This window comes from Panthera uncia, chromosome C2 (genome assembly GCF_023721935.1).
Source record: "Panthera uncia isolate 11264 chromosome C2, Puncia_PCG_1.0, whole genome shotgun sequence".
Classification (NCBI taxonomy): Eukaryota; Metazoa; Chordata; class Mammalia; order Carnivora; family Felidae; genus Panthera; species Panthera uncia.
Window position 1 is genome coordinate 129,704,631 of NC_064810.1, and position 24,200 is coordinate 129,728,830.

Sequence of the window (24,200 nt, forward strand, 5' to 3'; positions counted from 1 at the left end):
CTCAGCAGTCATCCAGTGGTGTTTGCACTGTTAGCTTCTGTGCCTCCTACCCGCTCCAGTGTGAACCGCTTCGGTCCCTTTGTTTGAATCCCCCGAATCCCCCGTGTCCGGTCAAAGGAATTCTTAGCATTTGTTGACAGAAGTAACAAATGACCATTCCTAGGCTGGCAGCTTTAAAAAGAGTAATACACTACTACCTGCAATGATATTCTCTCTCCCGCCTACAGCGTCCCAGGCCAGTGCTATTTCCTGAAGCCCTTTGCAAGGCTGAATTGCAAAACGTTTGCTGCTTCTTTATTTTGCTGCTGTGACAGTGAAGCCATTTGCAGGGAGGGCAGCAAGGAATTTGACAACCCATGGGGCGTCCTGAGGAGGGCTTGTGTGCTGATCAGTGTCTTCTCAAGCCTACCCCTCCCTCTGGGTCTGTCCCAGCTCTCCATGTGGGCTGTCATAGTGCAGGATGAGGGCATTTGGACTTTTGACCTTAACATTAGACAAGTTCTACTGTGGTACATGTCACACACCTAGCCTAAGGTGGAGGTGTGATTGGACATCCTGGCAGATGGTCCACAGAGGTGGCCTGTCATGAGGTTCTACAACCAAACTCTCAAGATTTCTGGAGAATTCATAATTACCCAATACAAGGTCAATAAATAAACATCAATTCTCTTCCTATACACTACCAAAAACAATTGAAACTAAGCAATGCAATTGAAAATAGCATTAGTGATATGCTTAGTGATAAAATTTATTCAATGATGTGCAAGACCTGTGCACTGTAAAACATTGTTAAGATAAAACAGACCTGAACACATGAAGAGATTTACTCTGTTCATGGATTAGAAAACTCCATTTCGCCGAGACTGCAGCTATTTTGGAGCTTCAACTTGCTTTTACCCTGCCTTATTTCACTTTCTTGCCTTTGTGTCTTCAATATGTAGCTCTGTCTCTGACACAAAGTAGGTGTCCAGTGTTCATTGAATAAATGAATAAGAAATAGGATTACGTGTATGGGGAATAAATGAATAAGTACGGGAAGGGATCACAACTACGTAGGAGTGCTAGAAAAGGCTTCCTTCAAGATGGACTAGGAATTCTATAAGCTGTAATGAAGGAAAGAACATAAGTCATAGACATCCTCTTATGAGTAAAACTACATTTGTCTGCTGTAGCTTCTAATCAGTTTGTGCAAGATAGTGACTGTAAATACCTTGGGAATATGGCCTGAGGTCATGTTCTGAAGGACCTTCTAATCTATGCTAAGGAATTTATATTTCATTCTTCAGTAATCAAGATGGGGGAGGGCACATTGAGTATATTTAGTAGGGGAGTTCATTCATTCATGTTTGACAATACTTGCTACACACCTGCTGTGGATCAAGGCTTGTGTTCAGTATTACCATAAAACTGGTAAAGACAGAAGCCATCCCTGCTTCAGTTATAAAACTGTATATAGTAGCTAGTGACGAGAACTATCTTTGTTCCACGCAGCGTCCAACTCTTGTGCTTTTTACAACAGCCCAGTTTGATAGTTACTATTAACATCACTAAATGTGAAGAATTAAAGAAACTATGGAAAGTTCAATTTAAATAAAGACTATGACTGAAAAAAAAATTTATTAAGGTGCTATTAAGAAAAACATTGTATCACACATGTAAAACGTAGACTTTAATGGGTTTTGACAAACGTTTATATTTTGGCACACGTAAAAAGACATAAAAGACATAAAAAATTTCCATTATCCCAAGTTTCCTTTGTATCCCTCCCCAATTATTGATTTCTAGCATTATTGATTAGACTTGTCCTTTCCAGTGTTTCTTATGAACAGAACCATGCAATATGTACTCTGCCGTCTTGCTGCTTTGAATCATCATGATTGAATTTCGACTTTCATCCATATTGCCACGTGAGAAAGACATTAATCAAATAACCACCTAATTAAGCCATTAATTACAACAGCATTGAGTTGAACAAAGGATAAGTACAAGTTAAGATAAATCACCTTGTTTGTTGACAATTCAACCAATATCACACACGGTGGGGGGTGCTATATAGGGTGATGATTGAGTTGGTAGAAAATAAATGTTATTAAAGGGTATCTTAAGAGAATCCTATGTCCTATTTTACGTTCCTAATTTTTAAGAAATCGGTCCAGATGACTCTGGAAACTGTTCTTCCATGGCCCTTTACGCTTCCCCCACCTTTACACATTGTGGAGAAAACGTCTCCCTAAGGCGCATGCGCCGCTCCTGCCTAGCGCTGCCAGCAACAGCCGCCGTAGGCATTGTCACACCCCCGCAAACCAAGTGGAGGTGTGCCACCCGGACTCCACTCTGCTTTCGCCTGCCCAATCCCCGGAGCCTTGGCGATCACGTGCGCGCTGCCGCCGCGCAGGCCAGGCCCCGCCTATCACCCACGTACTCCCGCGAGCCCGGCCTCGGCCTCCCCATCTCCCGAGAAACTCCCGAGGGTCAGGCTGCGCCTGCGCAGTGGAACCGGTGGGCGGGACGGGGGAAATGCGGTGGCCGAGAAGTGGGGCGGCCGTACAGGCTGGGAGCCGGCGCGGCGTTGAGGCGGCTCGGTGTGGCCGCGGACCCGGGCTGGGAAGACCCGCTCTCCTCCCTCAGTCACTGAAAATAAACTTTGCTGCTCTTTTGGCGGCGTTCTCGAGTCCGCCTCCCGGCCTGTGCGGAGGTCGGCCAGGAGGCTTCGTTCGTCAGTTTTCCCTCCCTCCCTCCGCCGGTGCCGGGCCTTGGCGCCATGGACGCCACGGCGCTGGAGCGGGACGCCGTGCAGTTCGCCCGGCTGGCGGTGCAGCGCGACCACGAAGGTCGCTACTCCGAGGCTGTGTTTTACTACAAGGTAGAGCGGGGGGATCGCTGCACTGTTTATGAAGCTAGGGGGCGGGTCCAGGTGCCGCGGCGGCCAAGCCCACTGAGCTTTGCTTTTCCCTCTTCCTGCTCTGTTGCCCTCCTTTGCAGGGGAGAGGCCACCCGGGCTCCTGCCACCGTGGGCGGGTTTGGTCGCGGCTTGGGAGCCACCACTTCTCTGGTTACAGTCTTGGATGGCCAGTGTCCACCGTTGAGCTACGTATGGCAGCAGTAGTTAGGCATGGGTTGTTAAGTAGCCAGCTAATTCTCGCTGTCATTTGGCTCTGATTTATGGCTAAGTGGGAAGTGGTCTCTGATAAACACTGAAATAATGCATGTTCGTTGAAGAAAATAAAGTTTTAAAGAAGAATAACACGTCTCTTACCGGAGCATTTATCTTTGTGCTTGTTTGTCTACGCGTATGCACGTACACGTTTAAAAAAAGGGAGTATAGTTGACGTGGAACGTTACATGAGTTTCAGGTGAACAACACAGTGATTCAGCTTCTCTGTACAAGACAAACTTGAATTGTACTGTTTATAGTATTTTAGCCTGTTCTTTGTATTTGAGCTTTAAAAAAGTCATTAAAGTTGCTTGTTTAATCTTATTAACGACAGATGCGTAGTATTCCATTGTGTGGATGTGCCATAAGTTACTTACAGACTAATGGACATTTAGGTTCATTCTGATTTTTCAGCATCGTAAGTATTGGTAAGACTAATCTCCTTATAACTAACGCTTTACACATTTCTTGGCAGTTTATTCCTAAATTACCGGGGGCGGAATAATTAAAGAATATGACCTTCTACAGCCCACTCTCTGCTCTCCGGTCCTGAGGATTTGCAAATACACTCCTCCAGCTCTTAGCCATGGCCTCTGCTTCCTAGTGGAGGTAGCTGTATCCTCGTGATACAGTCATCTTTTTTTTTTTTTTTTAAAGAAACAATGTCGGACTTTGATCATACCAGTAGTAGTAATTTTTTTTTTTTATATATAAACGTGTTTGCTATCAGTAATGTGTGGTTTGCTTTTCTCAGATTATTATTTTATTGCCTTCATTTAATCATAGTTAGAGACTTTTGGTGTGTTTCAGAATCATTCCTTTTGGACTTTTTTTTTTGAACAATTTCGCGAAGGTGGTATGTGTTTAAAATTCAATGTGTTTTACTTTTGTGAAATAACTGACAGATATTCATAGGTTAAAATAGTGCCATATGAAACAGCTTTGTCTAAAGCAAAAGAAAATACTACATCAGTGCCTCTTATTTTGCTGTAAGATTGCATGCATGAAGAATTTTTTATCCTTGGGAAAGTCAGAAAAGTGGTTGTGCTTCTAGGAACTGTTGATGTAAACTTTACCAGATATTTAGCATTTTCTGTCTTCATACTGTTGTGTGAGGGATTCCTTAATTGTCATTTTCAAATATAGATTAAATGAATAAAAACTGATACCAGCAAGTTTTTAGTTGGCTTTATTTCTTTTAAGCCAGATAATTATTTGAAAATCAGTATTTACATGCAAGATAATTGGAGGTATGAAATATATATTTATACATATATAACATCAGTTTGAGATAAACTATGTTGTATTTAGATAATAGTACATAAAATATTTAATGTTTACATGTAAAATTTTCTTTCTCCTATGAAATGTTTGAGTTACAGAATCTGAGGAAATCATCTTCCTTACCCCCCCACAGCCTTTCAATAAATTTTCATATGGACCGAAACCATACTCTTCTTACTGATTTTGTTCAGTTCAGTGAAACAACCCCTGCTCCACTAACTGTATTCAGAAAGTTTTGTTCAGTAGATAGCTGGCTTCTTTGGATCCAGACAATTTGGCAACAGCCTCTGCAAAGTGCACATGCTTAGGTTATTGCTAGGAAGGTGTTGCGTGGAGAAATCTCTTTATGGTCCTTCTCGCCATAGCATTTGTCACCTGTTATCCTAAAATGGTAATAGGGAGAATTAGCCGCAGCATAACTGGCTATGGGAGTATTAAAAGAACTGGAAGATGAATGCAGATTTTCTTAATTAAAATACGTTGATTCCGTACAACTGAAATCTGCTTTAAAATAGATTTAAAAGGGCACCTAGGGCACCTAGGTGGCTCAGTCGAGAGTCCGACTCTTGATTTGGGGTCAGGTCACGATCTCAGTGTTCCTGAGTTCCAGCTCTGCATAGTGCTGCTCGGGATTCTTTCTCTCAATCTGTCCCTCCAGCTGGCATGATCTCTCTCTCTGTCTCAAAATAAAGTTTAAAAAAAATGTGTCACCCTTTGGCAGTATTTTACATGGAAAAAAAGATTTTCCACTGTGAGGTATTTAACCTTTATAATTCCCCCCCCCCCTTTTTTTTTAATTTTTAATCTCAACATTCAACAAGGGGCTCAAACTTAGAACCTTGAGATCAGGAGTCTCATACTCTGCTGACTGAGCCAGCAAGGCACCCTAAGCTTTATAATTTCTTACAATCTTTTTTTGACACTTAATATTTTTAGTTATCATTAACCTATTATTAGTATGAACCAGTAATAACCAGTATTATTATTATTATTATATACTTATTCTAATGCTTTTCAGGCCTAATTCATATTTTCAAGGTATATAATTTTAAGTCTGACCTATTGCATAAAAAAGGAAAGCAGAAAACATAGAAGTACAGCTATCCTGAGAAAATGTTTATAATCTCATATTTGAGTTCATAAATTTTTAACAGTATGAAAAAATTGAGAACTGAAGAAGAGGTATCGGGGGGTTATATAAAACCCACTTACTACTGTCTTAAAGACCTTATTTTGTCATTTATAGAAAGCAGTAGTGAGTTAGAAAGTGGTAGAGAAAATTCAAATTGTAATTCATTTATTAGATTCCTTTGATTTTTTATTTTTTTTATTTTTATTTTTTTTAGGAAGCTGCACAAGCCTTAATTTATGCTGAGATGGCAGGATCAAGCCTAGAACATATTCAAGAAAAAATAAATGAGTATCTGGAAAGAGTTCAGGCTTTGCATTCAGCAGGTTAGTAAAGGACTACTAAATGTCATTTTTTTCCTTCTCTCATCACATCCTTTCCCCCTATGTTTCTCTCTTTTTAAAATTTTTATTATTTAAGTATAGTTGACATATATAGTGTTATATTAGCCCCCTATGTTTCTCTTTCCTTTTCATTTTCATCATTGCGTCTTGATCTTCACTCTTGCTGCTCATTTCTTTTTTGGTAGTCATGTCTTTATAAGTCATAATATGGAAATAAGTGATAGATCTGTGAATAGGAAACTTAGGGATAATATAGTCCAGTCTCCTCTAATTTCTCAGGAGTACAGAGGTACTGAATTACCTATATTTAAATTGTATCAGTGGCAGAGTCAGGATTAGGACCCTGTTAAAGTCTACTTTTTAAATATCTGTCACATGCCCTCTCCTGATACTAAGATTAAATGACTTCAGTTGACCCTTGAACAAACAGGGGTTTGAACTGTGTAGGTCCACTTACACACAGACTTTTTTTATGGTACTGTGAATATATTTTCTTCCTTATGATTTTCTTAATAACATCTTTTGTCTAGCTTACTTTATTGTAAGAATATAGTATATAACACATATTTAAAATATGTGTTTATCAACTTGTAAGGCTTCCAGTGAGCAGTAGGCTATTAGTAGTTAAGTTTTGGGGGAGTCAAAAGTTACATGTGGATTTCTGTCAGTGCCCCTAACCTCTTCATTGTTCAGGGGTTATGTCTCCAGTGTTGACTTCAGCAGCGTGTTCATAATCTCTTCTATATCAGTATCCTCAACCTCAAGACCTTAACTAAACTCTTTTTTTAAGCCATATCTTGGAAACCAACATGTAAGTCGATACCTGGAACAACTTGTATTTACTTTTATAGTAAACAGCATGGCAAATGCTGTGACACAAGCACACAGGCTTACTGATCACAGTTTTGTTCGAGGTATGTGGCTGCTGTCAAAATCTGCTGTTGACATGGTAGAAAAGGAAGTGATAACCTACTGATATTTAGCCTTAAAAATGGATTCATCTCACTAAGAGCTCTTCTTACCCCTTTTCTTCTGTGACCCTGTAATAAAACCACAAGCAGCTTAGAGGAGTCTTTATTCAGCATTCCGTGCTGGACTTTGTGCTGTTTTCCATCACTTGTTCTCAGTAGATCAGAGCAGTTATTAGCACATGGTTAGGAAAAAGTAGATCCCATCATTCGATTTCTTGTTAGGATAATCCTCTTAAGGACGAGGTAGTTTAGTTTAAGACAGTGCCCAGAAATTGCATGTATTGAAAAGTCAACTGCCTGTGTATTAGGGCCTCAATTAATACAAAGTTCTGCTGATTCATGTATCCAAAATAACATGAAATTCAAAGTAACTCTGTCTTCCCAGCCAAATGAGTTTATAAATAAGATATTTTTAAATGTGATATTCAGGCATGGATTGTGACAACTCTAATCTCTTGAGGAATAAAGGTTTGCCAGTGAAACAGAAGTTCAAAAGGATTTTTAAAGCATAGCATACCTTAATTGTTTTGCTAGCTTTTTGACCCTCTTTGTTCAACAAATGAAGTATAATTTGTAGAGAATCCAATGGATTAATTATTATTTTAAGCAAAAGAATCCCTTTTCAGGTGAACATTTCAGACAGTGTGTAAAACAAGTTTTGCTGACAGGGGACTCTTGAGGGATAAGTTGATTTCTGGGTGGGGAAGGGTAACACAGTTTGAAATTCACCAGTATAGTATAAAGAGCTCAAGATTTAGAATTAAAAGATCTAAATTGTAGCTTGTAGCTGCAAAACCTTAGGCTAGATCAGTCCATCTCAACTGGGAACAGTTTTGTACCTCAGAAGATTTTGGGCAGTGTCTGGAGAGATTTTTGGGGTTTTAGAATAGGGAGAGGTGGGAAGTATACTATGGCAACTAGTTGGGTAAAGGCCAGAGATCTTACTAAAGATCCTCCGATGCAGAGGACAGTCTACAGCAAAGAATTATCCAGGTGAACATGTCAGTCATGTGTGACTGAGAAACTTTGGGCTAGATATTTTAACATTTTTGAACTTTGGTGTCTTCATTTTGTAAATGGGATGAGTACATGCTTCAGAGAGGTGTTAAAGTCCTAAAAAGTTGCCACCGTACCTTTAAGAGAGAAACTGTGAAGCTTTTTTTTTTTTTTTTAAATAACAGCTTTATTGAGCTGTAATTCACTTACCATAAGATTCACCTTTTTAGAGTATACAATTCAGTGGTTTTTTAGTATATTTCCAGAGTTGTGGAGCCATCACTGCTAACTGTAGAACATTTTTGTTGCCCCAAAAGAAACCTCTTATCCATTAGCAGTCACCCCCTCTCCATTCCTCCCACCCACTGTCCTCTAGCAGCCACTACACTAACCTATTTTGTATCTCCCTGGAGTTGCCTATTCTGGACATTTCCTGTAAATAGAGTCATCCAGTATGTGGCCTTTTGTGTCTGACTTCTTTCCTTTAGCATTAATGTTTTCAGGGTTTATCCATGTTGTAGTATGTGTCAACACTTCATTCCTTTTTATGGCTGAATAATAAAGCCATTGTGTCAATATACCATATGTTGTTTATCGATTCATCAGTTGATGGACATTGTCTTGCTTCTACCTTTTGGCTGTTGTGAAAAATACTGTTTGGAACGTACGTGTGTGTGTTTTTGTGTGGACATAGGTTGTTAGTTCTCTTTGATATATACCCAGGAGTGAAGTTGCTGGGTCATGTGGTAGTTTTATGTCTAACTTTTTGAGGAACTGCTGAACTGTTTTCCGAAGTAGCAACACCATTTATTTCCACCAGCAATGTATGAGGCTTCCATTTCCTTCACATTCTTACCAACATTTATTATTTTCTGTCTTTCTTAATTTTAGCCACCCAAGTGTGTATAAATGTGGCATCTTGGGTTTTGATATGCATTTCCCTGCTGACTAATGTTGAGCATCTTCTCATGGGCCAGTTGGCCATTTGAATGTCTTTGGAGAAAGGGTTGTACAGATCTTTTGCCTATTATGTAAATCAGGGCTTTCCAGAGAAACGGAAGCAATAGGATATAAAGATATTTAGTATAAGGAATTGAATCATAACAGAGCCTCATTATGGAGGCTAAGAAATCCCATCATGTGCAGTCTGCAAGCAAGAAAGACCTAAGAAAGCCAGTGGTATAGTTTTGTCCAAGTCAAAAAGCCTGAGAGGCAGGGGAGTTGATTGTGTAAGTCCCAGTCCCTGGGGCAGGAAAAGACTTAAAAAAAAAAAAAAAAAAAAAGAGAGAGAGAGACAGAGAGAAAGCCATCATTTGGAGAGGGTAAATTAAATTCTCCCTTCCTCTGCCTTTTTATTCTTTTCAGCTCCTCAGGGGATTAGTTGATGCCCACCCACAATGGGGAAGACAGTCTCCTTTTACTACCAATTCAAAGGTTAATTTCATTTAGAATCACTCTCTTAGATGTACCTAGAAACCAAGTCTAGACAAGTATCTAGGCACCCAGTAGAGTTGATACAAATTGATAAGATTAATCATCACACTCATTTTTAAAATTGGAGTTGTCTTTTTATTATTTAGTTGTGAGAGATTTTTTACATTCTTGAAATAAGTCCCTTATAAACCTTTATATTAAAAACAAACAAATACTTATTTCAAAGAGCAGTAAAAATATATGATTATTTAACCTGGACTCAGATGAATAGGAAACAACAGGAACTTTATCATCAGGGCCTAAGATACTGTGCCACACAATTATTGTCTGTACTGAAAAACATTGTTTTAATTTCCTTAAATAAAATAGAGTTTCTTTAGAATCAACATTTTCCAAATTTTTTTGTTTTGTCTTTGGGGCAGGGCAGGGGTATGTGAGGAGTACTCCAGGTGTTTTATTTTTTAAAGGAAGAAAGTGCTGGCAAGGATAAATTCAGGGGAAATTTTTTTTTTTTTGTAAATAATACATTTTTGATATTTTTGGTCTCTAGCATGTATTGTGTGATGAATTACAAAAGTAGGGATTTTTTTCTTTTTAGGCCTTAAAATTCAGATTGAAAGGGGAGAAATTAGTCAGTTTTTAGGGATCATTATTTGACCTTGTTTTTAAAATGAAAAATTACAAAGTTTTGATAAAAAATGTCTTAAATGTATTAAAGTGGTGTGTTTCCTGGATATATATAAATACACATAAATGTAATATTTCATCTATATGGCCCTTTTCCTATCCTAGTTCAGTCAAAGAGTGCAGATCCTTTGAAATCAAAACATCAGTTGGACTTAGAGCGTGCTCATTTCCTTGTTACACAAGCTTTTGACGAAGATGAAAAAGGCAATGTGGAAGATGCCATAGAATTGTATACCGAAGCTGTAGATCTCTGTCTGAAAACCGTATGTATAGCTACTAGTTAAATTTGGTGGGATTAAGCGAAGAGATTTCTTCTGTTACTGGTGAATTTTATTTAACCATTCCTTTAAGAAAAAAATTACTGTATCGTTAAGAAATATAATTAAGTCACTCCTCATTAAAAGATGATGAAGAGTAGATAATTAATGATGGATTTTTAACATTTTGTTAAAAAATGGAGCTTTAAGATTGAATCGTTAGGCAATGTTGTTGTTGTTTTTAATTTTAGGTGTTATTTTTTAACCTGTTTAAACCCATGTACCTAAAATTATTACAGGAAGAATTCACCAGCACAAATCCATGAATTTAGAATAAACCTCCCCCCATTTTTTTTTTTTTAATTTCATACATTAAAAAATAAGTGGTTTGGGAGAGCTTTGTTGTGTTGCAATGTAAAATCTATATGCTGGGGGCTTTTACTGCTTCCTGTGGACCCTGTTTGGGACAGTTAGCTTTAAGGGACATCTAGGGCATGAGAGAGAGCAGTGTAGTGTATTTGATAGGAAGATGAGGTGGAATGATAGAGAGTGGTGTTCTCAGTATTGTCAGAGGACTGGCTTTTTGTCCAGGGAAACCATCTTGCCTGATTCTGTATGAACCTGAGACTGGGGGTGAGTGTTAGTCTCCTGAGGCTCCTGCTGCTCAGCTTTCCATGACACCATGTTTGTACAGTTGTGGCTCATTTACCACATGACGTGGTCTTAAAGTTTACCTCAGTGACAAGTTTTCAATGCTGTTTTAAATGACACCTTTAAGGATGAAAACAAATGGTCATCTTGGTTTATTCTCTCATTATTTGAAGAAATATATTGCGTTGTAAATTATCTGGTTAGAAATATGGATCAAGCAAAGAAAAAAATTATGCTTCAGAATGTCTGTCTCTCTTTCTCTTAAGTCTTATGAAACTGCTGATAAAACTCTGCAAAATAAACTGAAACAGTTGGCTCGACAGGCACTAGATAGGTGAGTTTTGGTCACTCAAGTTCTTATCCATGGATGGCAGTGTACTGTGTTACTTAAATTTGACAGATGTCTCTAAATGTGTTGTAGAGTTCATAGTGACAAACGTCCATCTTTAACCTGAGGTCTAGAGCAAGTCGACCTTCCTCTGGGTGAATTTATTTCTTTTTATTCCCTGCTTTCAACTCAAGAAATAACAAATCAGTCAAGACACTTTTTATTTAGTGTTTGCTATGTGTAAAACAAAATAATTATGATATTGATATGATTATGATATTGAAGTGGAAGACTTCCTTTTGTTGTGTTGTATCAGATTTCCAGAGAGCCTTCCAGAACTACTATTAAAGTTAGAGAAATTGACATTGAGCTGGCCTGCATCCATATACATACCCCCAAATTATATAGTATCTGTAGCTCTTTCAACTCTTTGCTCAGATGTCAACTTCCAACAAGGCTTTGCCCTAACCATTTCATTTAAGATGGAATCTCCTCCAGTACTTTCATCTTGCTTACTCTAACTTTTTCCCACAGACCTTACCACTTTCTAAAGTATATGACATTTACCAGTTTTATCATGTTTATTATGAATGTCTGTGCCCCTTTGAACGCCAACCCTCCATGTAAACTGTGAGTGCAGAGAATTTTGTCTGTTTTGTTCAATGCCGTAGCCACCTAGCTGAGTGCCAGACATATAGTATGTGCTCAGTGGTATTTGAGAATGAATAGATTTGCGCAAGAGAACCATACCTCTTAAAAAAGAGTGTTAGAGATGAAGGTAAAGGATGGAAATTACATTTATGTATGAATAAAATTACCTCTTTTTGAGGATCTTACTAGGTAGCTATACCACCCCCAGCCCTTCTTTTTTTTTTTTATTGAGGTATAAGAGTCATCCTTCTTTTTTGTTGCCATCTAACATTTAGTTTTTCTCTCCAGATTCATGAGGGTATGAGCACTTGACACATAGTTATCTTCTCCATTTTCACTTCACTAGTCAGAATCATAGGTGATGTTTATTACCCATGTGGATAACCCATCCGGTATCCTCTGAGTGCACCCTAAACACAGAGGGGTGGGTCGGTCATTGGCTTCTTTGAGGGTCTGTTCAAAATTATGGGTCCTCTTCCTAAGAAAAATGTACATAAAATTTTTTTCATGTACATTTCATGTAATTTCAGAGTGTTCACAAGATTCCTGAAGCTCCTATGTGGACCTCAAGTTAAGAACTTCTGTTTGAACCTTTGACAAAACAAAGCCACAGTTTCCTTGGATATCATGTGACACATTCCATGATCAACTCTTGCCCTGGTCTCATCTCCTCCTGCCTCTCATTTGTACTTTTCACAGGGGCGTCATCCATTCTTTTGAAGTTATCTTTAACTTGTTGTGCTATTTCATACTCCTGCACATCTGCACGTGCTCTTCTCTCTACTTAGAATGCTCCCTCACTCCCCAGGTGGACTTCTGTGGCTCACACATCCAGTTCAGAAAAACCTCCCCTGACTCACCCTCATTTCTTGGTCATTAAGTTAATGTCTTCTGCTGTGCGTTCACTCGCATGTAATACTTCTAGCATCTGTCACTTTTGATGCAGTTGTCTTTCTTTCCCCACAAAATTCTGAACACCTTAAGAGAAGAGATTGCATTTTATACATTCTTATATCCCCCTTACTTTGCATAGTATCTGACATGCAATAAGTGCTCAATTAATGTTCTCAGTAATGTTATCAATTAATGTTTATCAGTAGCGAAATACTGAATCTTACTTTGGGAAGTAGCTTAAGTAGTGAACTGTTGACTGGTATGTATGAATCTTACTAGTTTTACATTAGGAATGCTTGACTGGTTCTTGAAGTAAATTTTATTTTCTGGAAAGCTTAAAAACTAGAACAGTTTTTCTGTACCTTTTTCTATTATAGAGCAGAAGCATTGAGTGAGCCTTTAACAAAACCATTATGTAAAATCAAGTCAACAAATATCAAACCAAAGCCACCTCCAACAAGAGCACATTTTCCACTAGGGACTAGTCCCTTCCTTGAAAGACCTCAGCCCTTTATAAGTCCACAGTCATGTGATGCACAAGGACAGAGATATACAGCAGAAGAAATAGAAGTTCTCAGGTAAATCAGTTTATGATTCATTGTAATGAATAATTTTGTTAACATAATCAACACAGGTAATTTTTATCAGGTTCGCTGAGTTGTATTCACATCTTTGTTATGGTGTGTTGTGCTTTTATTCAGGTATAAATTATATTGCCATATAGCCATAACTTGAAATAGTTAAAATTTGTTCTCATATATTTTAGTGTTAGCATTTCTAATAGGTCTTTCTGAAAATCCTAATGTACTTGAAAATCGAACACTGAGGGGCACCTGGGTGGCTCAGTCAGTTAAGTGGCCGACTTCGGCTCAGGTCATGATCTCGCGGTCCGTGAGTTCGAGCCCCGCGTCGGGCTCTGTGCTCCCAGCTCAGAGCCTGGAGCCTGTTTCAGATTCTGTGTCTCCCTCTCTCTGACCCTCCCCCGTTCATGCTCTGTCTCTCTCTGTCTCAAAAATAAATAAACGTTAAAAAAAAAAAAATTTAAAATCGAACACTGAAAAGGTTAAACAATAAAATAGAGCTATGGTAGACCACTCATACTCTATGCAACTGGTAACCAGAGCCCATTAGGGAAAACAGTTGTCACCATGAAATAGTTTAGACCTGGGTCAGCAAAGGGAATGGTCTTTAAAGGGTTATAAAAAAGAAAACGAAGAAAAAATCCAGAATATGTGACAGAGACCTCATTGCAAAGCCAAAATGATGTACTGTCTGGTTCTTTACAGAAAACATTTGCCAATCCCTGGTTTAGGAAGCCAACTCAGAGTCTGGAAGCAGCTTCAGGGGATATTAAAAATGCAAAACAACAAAGTTGTGGAAACCCTTGTGATTGTGTTGTGAGCCAGTGTAGATGGGCTAAAGCCAGTGTGGCTTTTCTTCAGTTGGAGGAGATCCAAAGTGCTCATAACTGTGCAAGTCATGTAGTCTCACTTTTAATTTCCTAAAATTGAACTGAAAGGCTTCCTTCATTTGCAACAGCCACCAGAAGGCAGTTTTCTTTTTTTTCTTACTGAAGATTTACATTCTTCTACTAATGTGACTCATTTAGCCTAGAACAATTGCACATGAACCAATACAACACACAGGACAAGGAAGGGTGGTTTTGGAGTTGAGAGACCGTAAGTAACAGTCTGACACTGAGGCCACTCAGCATCCATATGCTCCTTTCTACACACATTTGAATTTCATGCTACAACAAAACAACTCTACCATTTCTACCTAACAGAATTCAGCTATCCTTTATACAGGTGAAAAGTTCTCATCCTCTCAAAATGAGAATACACAGTCATTGTATCCATTGCTCACTGTATTATTAACCAGTCCTCAAGGTCAGTCACAGTCTCACTGAATATTATTACCTAAAGACTAAATTGTGAAGCTACCCTGAAACTACTTCTAAATAAAATGAGGGAAAGAAACAGAAGAAGAGAATAGTTGTTACATACAAATAAACATATACATAAAATATGCAAAGCTGCTACAAACCACATTTCTTTAATTCGTCAACGACCATAGCTTCCTTCTTGCATTACCCATTGCTCATGCTCATAACCAGAAAATCTGAAGGACATATTTTTCAGAATTGTAAATGTCACGTTTTTTAAGTTCCAAAATAACTAAGTGATCACTTTCTCCCTTTGGGCTTAGGATAGAAGCCTAAGTTTTGTGTCCTGGTGTCAGGGATACTTTTGATACCTTTAGTATAGGCTTATCTTGAGACCATGGTTTAGTTGTGAAAGGTGTTAGTTTTAAAAGGATAACTCTCACTGAATTGAACTGAATCAGTTATTTTTTGGTATTCAACTATTTTGTGAAAATGATATTAAAATAAAGATATCAACAGTATGAGATTGTCACTTTAATTTTATTACAGCACCATACCTTGTCATATAATTTTAAGGCGTTTAAATGAGATTGGTAGTTAAGATAAACTTGAACAATTAGATTTTTTTTCTTGTGCTTTATAGGACAACATCAAAAATAAATGGTATAGAATATGTTCCTTTCATGAGTATTGATCTGAGGGAACGTTTTGCCTATCCAATGCCTTTTTGGTAAGTAAGTACTGTTGTAATTTCTACTTCCAAGATCATTTTAATTTTTCTGTAGTTTTTCCATACTCTGAAATCCAACTTAATTCACAGCCTTGAAATTATAATTTGTAATAAAAATTTGGAAGAGAGGTACAGCTGTGAGAAAAAGGTAAGGCAACATAGCAAGAGTATCTCTGTTGTCATTTGCCTGGCAATGGGTACGTACAAATCTCCTTTTGCCTACCATTACACTAGCACAGTACCTGGCACAGAGTAAGCCCTCAGTAAATGTTTGTCAAATTGGTGTTTGAATCACAACAAAGTCAGTAAAGAAATTGAATGGAGGGGCGCCTGGGTGGCGCAGTCGGTTAAGCGTCCGACTTCAGCCAGGTCACGATCTCGCGGTCCGTGAGTTTGAGCCCCGCGTCAGGCTCTGGGCTGATGGCTCGGAGCCTGGAGCCTGTTTCCGATTCTGTGTCTCCCTCTCTCTCTGCCCCTCCCCCGTTCATGCTCTGTCTCTCTCTGTCCCAAAAATAAATAAAAAACGTTGAAAAAATAAAAAATAAAAAAAAAAAAAAGAAATTGAATGGAAAAGTTACAGAATGACAGTGTCATTGTTTACTGAAATCCAGTTCAAGAAAGGGTTAATTTTGAAAGTGTTGGTTAGCACAGCCTTCCAGCACTGTGGCAGCTTATATTAAGAGCCTTAAAAATGTTATTTGGTTCATGACTCCTGGCTTCTACTAATCCTAAGGAAATAAAGATTTGGCTAAATATGTGTATAATAAGAGCATTCATCAAAACATCTGTGATAGCAAAAAATTATTGAAACAAACTATCCAAAAATATGGAAATGCTTAAATTAATGGCTCATCTATGTTATAGTAAATGTTTATGCTACCAATAAAAAACGCATCTTTGAAAGATGTAGGGAAAACGCTTGCAGTATAGTAAATTAAAAAAGAAAAAATTTGGATGTTGTATGTGTATTTTTCCTTTTTATGTATTTATAGAGATGTAGAAAAAAGATATAAAGGTACACATCCAGTATTTACAGTGGTTATCTTGATGGGAAAATTGGGTGATTTAATTTTTTAAAATTTTTCAAAATTTTTGCAATGAGCTTGTTATACTTACCAGAAAAAAATCAGAGTTGATTATTATATACAGAACGTGTAAAAGGCTCTATAAAGAACAAAAGGGCTCTTTCTCATTTTCTAGTGTTTTGTTATTCTTAGATGGGCAAAAGTTAGATATCTCCAAGCCAATGGGTTATCAACCTAATTTTTTGCACTCAACCATGTGATGCTGGTTACTGATTAGAGTCTGACACATTTTTGTATCTGAGAGGTTCTATAGTATTGATCGATGTTAAGGGCACACAAATTCTAGAGCCAGACTATCCAGTTTCATATCCTGTATGATGCTGGGCAAGTTGTTAAATCTGTCTCAAATTTTAAAATAATAGTAGAATCTGCCTCATAGTGTTACTGTAATTAGTCAATAAAATACAAAGCACTTACTGCTGCTTGTTATATTGTTAATTTAATAAGGGTTAACTGGTAGAAAAATAATTACTTTGTTAAATGCTAAATTATATTACAAAATTTGGTTGTACATTTCAGACACTTCAAAGTGTTTACAATACACAAGAAAAGAAAAAATGTATCCCTTTGAACAATAATTTCACTTCAGGAAACCATTTCTGAAAAGTGTTTATGGATGTAGTAAAAAATTTATATAAAAGATATTCATCAATATTGTAATTGTGAACGTGTGAATCAGTTATTCTAATATATTCTTAAATGGTTATGTCCAAGTAGAGATGTAAACTTGCAGTTCCAGTTTTTGTGTAACAAGTTAAGATAAATCATGTTTTTAGTACTCACGCAACAGAAAGTCTTTAAGACAAATACTATACAACGATGAACAACATGTTTTCAAGAAATTAAATAACATGGGAAAATGCTTATAATTGAGACACTAAAATGTAACACCATGCAAATTCCCTTAATTTAGGCATAACACTGGTCACAGTTGGAATTTTACATGTTTTGTATAAGATTACTTGCTTAATGCCAGGCTTCCACAGTGGATTATAAATTTCATAAGGACAGAGAACATGTCTACTTTAATTAAGTTATGCTCCAGTAATCAGCAGAAAAAGTAACAGTAAATATTTCAAAATTCACAGGTAACAGACTAATGAAGAAGGGCTCCACAATTTGTAAATCTTTGGCTAGAAAGGTTGAGTGATTAAAGTTATAAGAAAACATTGAATTTGATAACTGTGGGGACTTTTGAGAGATCGGATATTAAGGAATCTTGGATTTACTCTGTATTCTCATATGGCAGGTTAATACAAAGTAATTAAACTATGGATTTGAATTAACTTTATATTTCCCCTAAAATTTTGTGATGGCCGTCTTTAAATTCTTCTTAATCCATTCAGCTCATTTTTCATTAACAATCAGCTACTGTTAACTACTCAGGTACCAAAATGTTACCTAGAACACCAGTGGTTCTATGAGACGATCATCAAAAAGTTTGAGAAGTGTTATATATGATAGTCTAAGAAATTTACATAAACCTTGGTTTATTAAACATTTACAGATGTCCTCTAATGAAAACAAACAATGTAGGAGTTTGTAGATCACACCTGATCACAGAACCTCCTTTTGCCTAGTATCAACACTTTCTGCAAAAAACATATTATATTTGCTTCAGTTTGCATATCATAAACTTTGTATTATCCTAGAAATCTTAAGAAACCTGAAGACTGTTACCCTTCTTCTAGAAGAGGTTTAAGGAAAGGTGTTTTTTATTTTGTGCTATACATTGATTTTAGAAAAATTCTACACAGTGTATTCCCAACGCACAGTGAGTTAGAGGGTAATGGATAAGAATGGTGGCTTTGGCACCAGAGACCTGGATTCAAATACCACTTCTGCCACGTTTTAGCTGTATGACCGTGGCAAGTTAATCACTTTAAGCCTTTTACAAAATTACTTGCTTTAATGGAATTGTTTTAAAGGTTAAATGAATAGCGTATGTAAAATACTTTAGCATGATGCCTAACACATGGTTATTACTTAGTAATTAGCTACTCTAAACATTAGCCTTGCAGAGAAGAGTTTGTCGAGCCACGGTAAGGATCTGTAGCTTCCTAGGTCCCTTTGATTTGAATCAGTTTGTATTGTAATTAATGGCTCCATTTTATTGAAACTGAATTCCTTGAATATAACAATGCTACATTAAACTTTTAAATTATATTCTTAAAGCAGTATTTTAGGATGGTACAAGCATAGCTATGATCATTATACCTCCCCCCTAAAAAATCTCTAGGAACTTTAATTTTGTTTTTGTGTTATTTTTAAAGATTAATTTTGTTATTAGTAGTAGTATTTAATTTTTATTATTACCTCAGTGATAGATGGGGCAAGCTACCGTTATCACCTAAACAAAAAGCTACATTTTCCAAATGGGTACGACCAGAAGACCTCACCAACAATCCTACAATGATTTATACTGTATCCAGTTTTAGCATAAAGCAGGTAAATATTTTATATAATTTTATATGAAAGCTAAGATTTTGAAGTAATTTAAATGTAGATTTGGGTTTTTTCTTAGTTTTTATTATATACTGAGGTGAATGAGTATAATTGGAAAGATTATTCTGCACACTTTGACTTAGACATACTGGGATAATATAAGTAAGTGTTTTGAGCAGTTACAGATTTTTATATAGACCCTGTTTATCAATATGTTCTTACAGATGAGAAAGTTGAAGATCTGAACATCACCTTTGATAAGAGAATATATATTTTTTAAAAAGGGAGATATTAGGCTCATTAAAAACACTTCAGTGGTAGAACAACAATATGGCTTTATTGCAAGCTTTATTAATAAAAGTTTTGCATTGACGTACAGATATCTTCCAATTGGTATAAAAACAATGGTCCTAAAATATTATGATTCAAGAATCTTTTCATGTGCATGTTCACTTTAATTGGTAATATGATAATAAACCATTTTTTAAAATACCTTTAAATTATCATTAAAAATGTGTGGATTTGGTGAAGTATGCTTTTATCCATGTAAGAAATACATCATTCATATGTATTCTAAATTAACTTTATTGAAATACCTTAGTTTTTCTAGGATTCGTTTGAAGAAAATTTGTGTGAGTTGGCAGCATAGCATTTCTATTTATTATTTTAGTATTCAAGCAACAGGATACTCCATATAAAAAGTTGGTGCTTAGGTGCAGTGATTAAATAATGTTGAAATTACATGAATGAACGAATTGATATATTAATAATTCTTATTAACAGACAATAGTATCAGATTGTTCCTTTGTGGCATCACTGGCTATCAGTGCAGCTTATGAAAGACGATTTAATAAGAAGTTGATTACCAGGTAAAATTTTGTATTTGTCCCTTTAGCCCTTTTCATGTAATTGTTTCTTAACTAGAAATTAATAGCTTAGGTCATATCTGCATAGAAAGTGAAGAAGGCATTTCACTTAGAATATGTTACCTTGTGTGTTAAGCAGATGATTTGTGAATGTGGAAAGGTTCCCTAAAATAGTCTAAGAACATATGCATGTGTGTTAAATATATATATATGAAATAAGTGTATTTTGAAGTAAATGAAATTGGTAAATTGGTAAAATAAAATTATGTCATATGTATAATTATACTCTATGGTAGCCACTAGCCACATGTGGATATTGAATACTTGAAATGGGCTAGTCTGAATCAAAACGGGTTGTTAAGTGTAAAATGCATCAGATTTTGAAAACTAAGCACAAAAAAATATAAAATTGGAAAATATCTCAAATTTTTATAGTAATAATACATTGAAATCGTATTTTGGATAAGTTCAGTTAAATAAAATATATTAAAATCTCACCTTTTTAACTTAATATCCTACTGAAAAATATAAAATATTTCTGTTGGCTAGAACTGCTTTAGAGTGTCCTGAAATGTTGCCAAAATACTTTTTTCTCAATTTTTAAAAGTTTTATTAGCTTAAAATCATTCATTGTAAAAATTAAGCGTTATAATTTTTTCGTGCAGCTTGTCCTGAGTGATTTTTGTGTAAGTCTTGAGATTACAAAGATGAATTAAATACAGACCTTAGTTTCAAGCTGTTTACCATCTTGGATAAATAGATCATATAAATAATTAATATGTAGTGTAAAAGAAAATTGATACTGATACAAGTATCTTATTGGATAATTTTGTGTAACTTTATCTCTGTCAGAGTTGTAGTTAAGTAGTTCTGGTTAACTGAAATGGTCTTTTCTTGAGCCAGTGGTAGAAGATTATTTTAACTGGCTTAAAATATATCCACTTAATAGAAAATTTATTAGAGTACATAATTAAAAGCTTAGTATTTTTCAGAGTATTGTGAAATTTATTCCCTGTTGTGTGATCTCATAAGATACTTTCTTTGTATTAAATAAGCATGAAATTCTTTTTCTAGGCCTATTATAGAAAAATATTCTCAAGTTTATTTTTATAAAATTGCCAAGACATCTGTCTAAATAAAATATAATATCCTGCTTAGTAGTTTATATTGAATATTAATTTGGTATTTCAATATTTATTTTCCTTACAAAAGCATAATTTATCCTCAGAATAAGGATGGTGAGCCAGAATACAATCCATGTGGAAAGTATATGGTAAAACTTCACCTCAATGGTGTCCCAAGAAAGGTGAATAATGTCTCTCCCCATCCCCAACCCCTTCTCTCTCTCCCTCCCCCACCTTTGAATATTGAGTAGAATCATTAAGAAATGTTAATTTGTATAAACATTTAAAAAGATTTTGAGTCTGGTTTTATGCATATTACTACCGATAACATCATATGTTAATAATTAAAACTAAAAATCAAGAAACCATTTTAAAAATGGTTTTGGGAAATTTATAGAAAGTTTCAGAAAGTAACAATGAGCTAATGACTACCAATGCTTAAACTTTAATCTGATAGTTTTTAATTGATTAAAAAAGAAAAGGAAATCAGACAAAACTAAATCTGTTAGGTCACAAGAGTTTATATGTATAGTCATAACTTCAGATCTAAGAAGTCTTTAGAATTATGTTTTCCTTTATGAAATATATACGCAGTTTTAAATTACACTAGTTTCTTTAGGGACTGTGAACCTGTTGTGATGGCCTGGCATTGTTGGGATTCTCTAGCTCTTGTCTACTCTGAAGTCTGTGGATCAACATTAGCATTTCCTGGGAACTTACTAGAATTGCAGAATTTTAGGCCTTACCTTGAACCTACTGAATGAGAATCTGCATTTAAACAGTCCTTTCAGTTTGAGAAGCTGAGTTATTGTTCAGTGGCTCAGTAATACTCAAATTTTGGTGTGTATAGAAGTAGGTGCAGGGCTTGTTAAAACAGATTTTTGGGCCCCACCCCCAGAGTTTCTGGTTCAGAAGTTGTGAGTGGGGCCATAATTTGCATTTCTAACAAGTTCTCAGGTGACACGGATGCTGCTGAGAACATCCTTTGAGAACTGCTGCTCTAGCTGATTACTTAAAATTATTGAGAATGGTTTTTCTGAACTGTAATCTTTAACTCCTTGTTTAAAGAATCTTTGAAAATGTAGTTGCATGATTCTCATATTAGTGTTAGATCGAAATTCTTCCTATCCTTGTTTCCCAAATCACTTTATAATGTGAACTAGAAACTGTATTTGTGGTGATCTCTTCCCCTATTTAAATATATTTTTTAGCCATAATATTCTACTTTTACAACTGAACATGAGTCTTTTTCTAGGTTTAGGTTAAAGTTACAGATAGTAATAATATTTTTACCTTAATAGTGAAGCCCTTTTGTAATTATTTTAGATATAATGTACATTTCTAGAATCTGTAATAATTTTGATGGTAGATCCATTTAACCAGTTGGCTCAAAGGTATCACCTGATAGGGAGATTAGCCTGTAAAATTGAATAAAGACATATTTGTATAACATTTTATAATTGACCAAATTCTAGAAATCTGAATCTATCATGATCTTTATAATAGTCATATTGTGCCTTTGTTTCATCTGTATGAAAGGTATTTTTTTCCTTGATAGGAAGGATTTTAAGATATTTTGTACCACCTAAGGAAATTAATGTTCTCTTTCTCCAGGTGATAATTGATGATCAATTACCTGTTGATCATAAGGGAGAATTGCTCTGTTCTTATTCTAACAACAAAAGTGAATTATGGGTTTCTCTCATAGAGAAAGCATATATGAAGGTCATGGGAGGATATGATTTCCCAGGATCCAATTCAGTAAGTAACAGGATGATCCAGACAGACTTATACTATCCAGTATGACTATTTTGAGAGATTATGGAGGATATGTTTGTTTAAAGGAAAATAAAACAATATTAACTCCTGAAAAATGCTGATCCAGTTCCCCTATTAAGGAAGTACTTATTTTCTTTTACAAGGATAGAGCGTTATAAAGACTCAGTATTCAGGGAAGCTTAAAATATATGTCTCCTGTTCTGTTGGGATACAAGACCAGTTAGATACAGTGTACCTTTCCAAAGAAGTCTCTTCAGATCAAAGGATGTGTCATATTGTCATCCTTACATATATATATATACACACACACACACACACATATATATACATACATATATATACGTATACATATATGTACGTATATATACGTATATATATATGTATGTATATATATATACGTATATATACGTATGTATATATGTATGTGTGTATATATACGTATATATATATATATATATATTTTATAAATTCACATTCAAGGAGTTTCTTGTTTCTTAATTTTTCCCAATCCTACTTAGCCTATAAAACAAGGTGTGTGCCAGTGTCCTTTAGTTGTGTGAGGTAAACTGGGCTTAGATTAGTCATATTAGTATAACTTTGAATTACGGCACTAACCAGCCTGGAGCCTTAAAAACGGTATTTAAGCATTCTTAGCCTCTTTGCTTGTCTAAAATAGGAGGATAACACCCACCTCTCAGAATTGTAAAGACTAAATGAAATAATGTATGCAAATCATCCATTGTTCATAGCTGGTTAGTTTCCCTGCCTGGTACAGGCCTCCTTCACTCTCTGGTTCTTACAATGTTAGGCAGAGAATGTATAGGTGATAGGTAAATGAAATAGGATGTTAAAATTTTTTCTCAGCCTGCATGCTCAATTGTTCTGTCCTTCAAATATTTTCAGTTTAGCTTTCCAATTCAGTGCCTTTTAATTTACCCAGCGTAGCCTAGAAAATGAGAATATATGTAAATCATTAGAAAAGTGACTCTCACAAGTGAGTCACTTTAGTGAGTACTAAATGGTGAATGACAGTCACCATCATTATTAAAGCAGCTTTTTCCTGTTACATGTTTTTGAGTTTTCATCATACTTACCGGTAAAATAATTCTTGCATTCAGGGAAAGCAACAGAGATTATAAGGAATAGATAAACTTGTGCTTAAATCCAAGTAGGAATTTGAGTTAAACAAGAAATTTATTAGTGGTAGAAAACAGCTTGCTACCCTCTGATTTATTCTATCGAAATCATTATATCAAATTAGTGGGATTTAAGAGTCTGGCAACAACATAGACACTCCTGAAAATGTGTTTATGTTACAGAATATTGATCTTCATGCACTGACTGGGTGGATACCAGAAAGGATTGCTATGCATTCAGATAGCCAAACTTTCAGTAAGGATAATTCTTTCAGAATGCTTTATCAAAGGTAAACATACTCATATTCTCTCTCTCTCTCTCTCTCCCTCCCTCCCTCCCTCCCTCCCTCCCTCCCTCCCCCTCTCCCCC

At 35.9% G+C, this 24,200-nt stretch overlaps 1 protein-coding gene across 2 annotated transcripts in view; it reads left to right on the forward strand.

The window, feature by feature from the left end:
- Positions 1-2,483: 2,483 nt before the first annotated feature.
- CAPN7 (calpain 7) overlaps positions 2,484-24,200 on the forward strand; it is a 44,639-nt gene continuing 22,922 nt past the window's right edge. For both annotated transcript variants that reach the window (XM_049628823.1, XM_049628825.1), the window contains exons 1-11: positions 2,484-2,863; positions 5,785-5,893; positions 10,105-10,262; positions 11,174-11,241; positions 13,158-13,358; positions 15,309-15,395; positions 18,802-18,928; positions 19,709-19,794; positions 21,004-21,097; positions 22,530-22,676; positions 24,014-24,120. In XM_049628823.1, the coding sequence (XP_049484780.1) occupies positions 2,762-2,863; positions 5,785-5,893; positions 10,105-10,262; positions 11,174-11,241; positions 13,158-13,358; positions 15,309-15,395; positions 18,802-18,928; positions 19,709-19,794; positions 21,004-21,097; positions 22,530-22,676; positions 24,014-24,120 (1,286 nt within the window). In that variant the 5' untranslated portion in view covers positions 2,484-2,761. The remainder of the gene's footprint in view (positions 2,864-5,784; positions 5,894-10,104; positions 10,263-11,173; positions 11,242-13,157; positions 13,359-15,308; positions 15,396-18,801; positions 18,929-19,708; positions 19,795-21,003; positions 21,098-22,529; positions 22,677-24,013; positions 24,121-24,200) is intronic.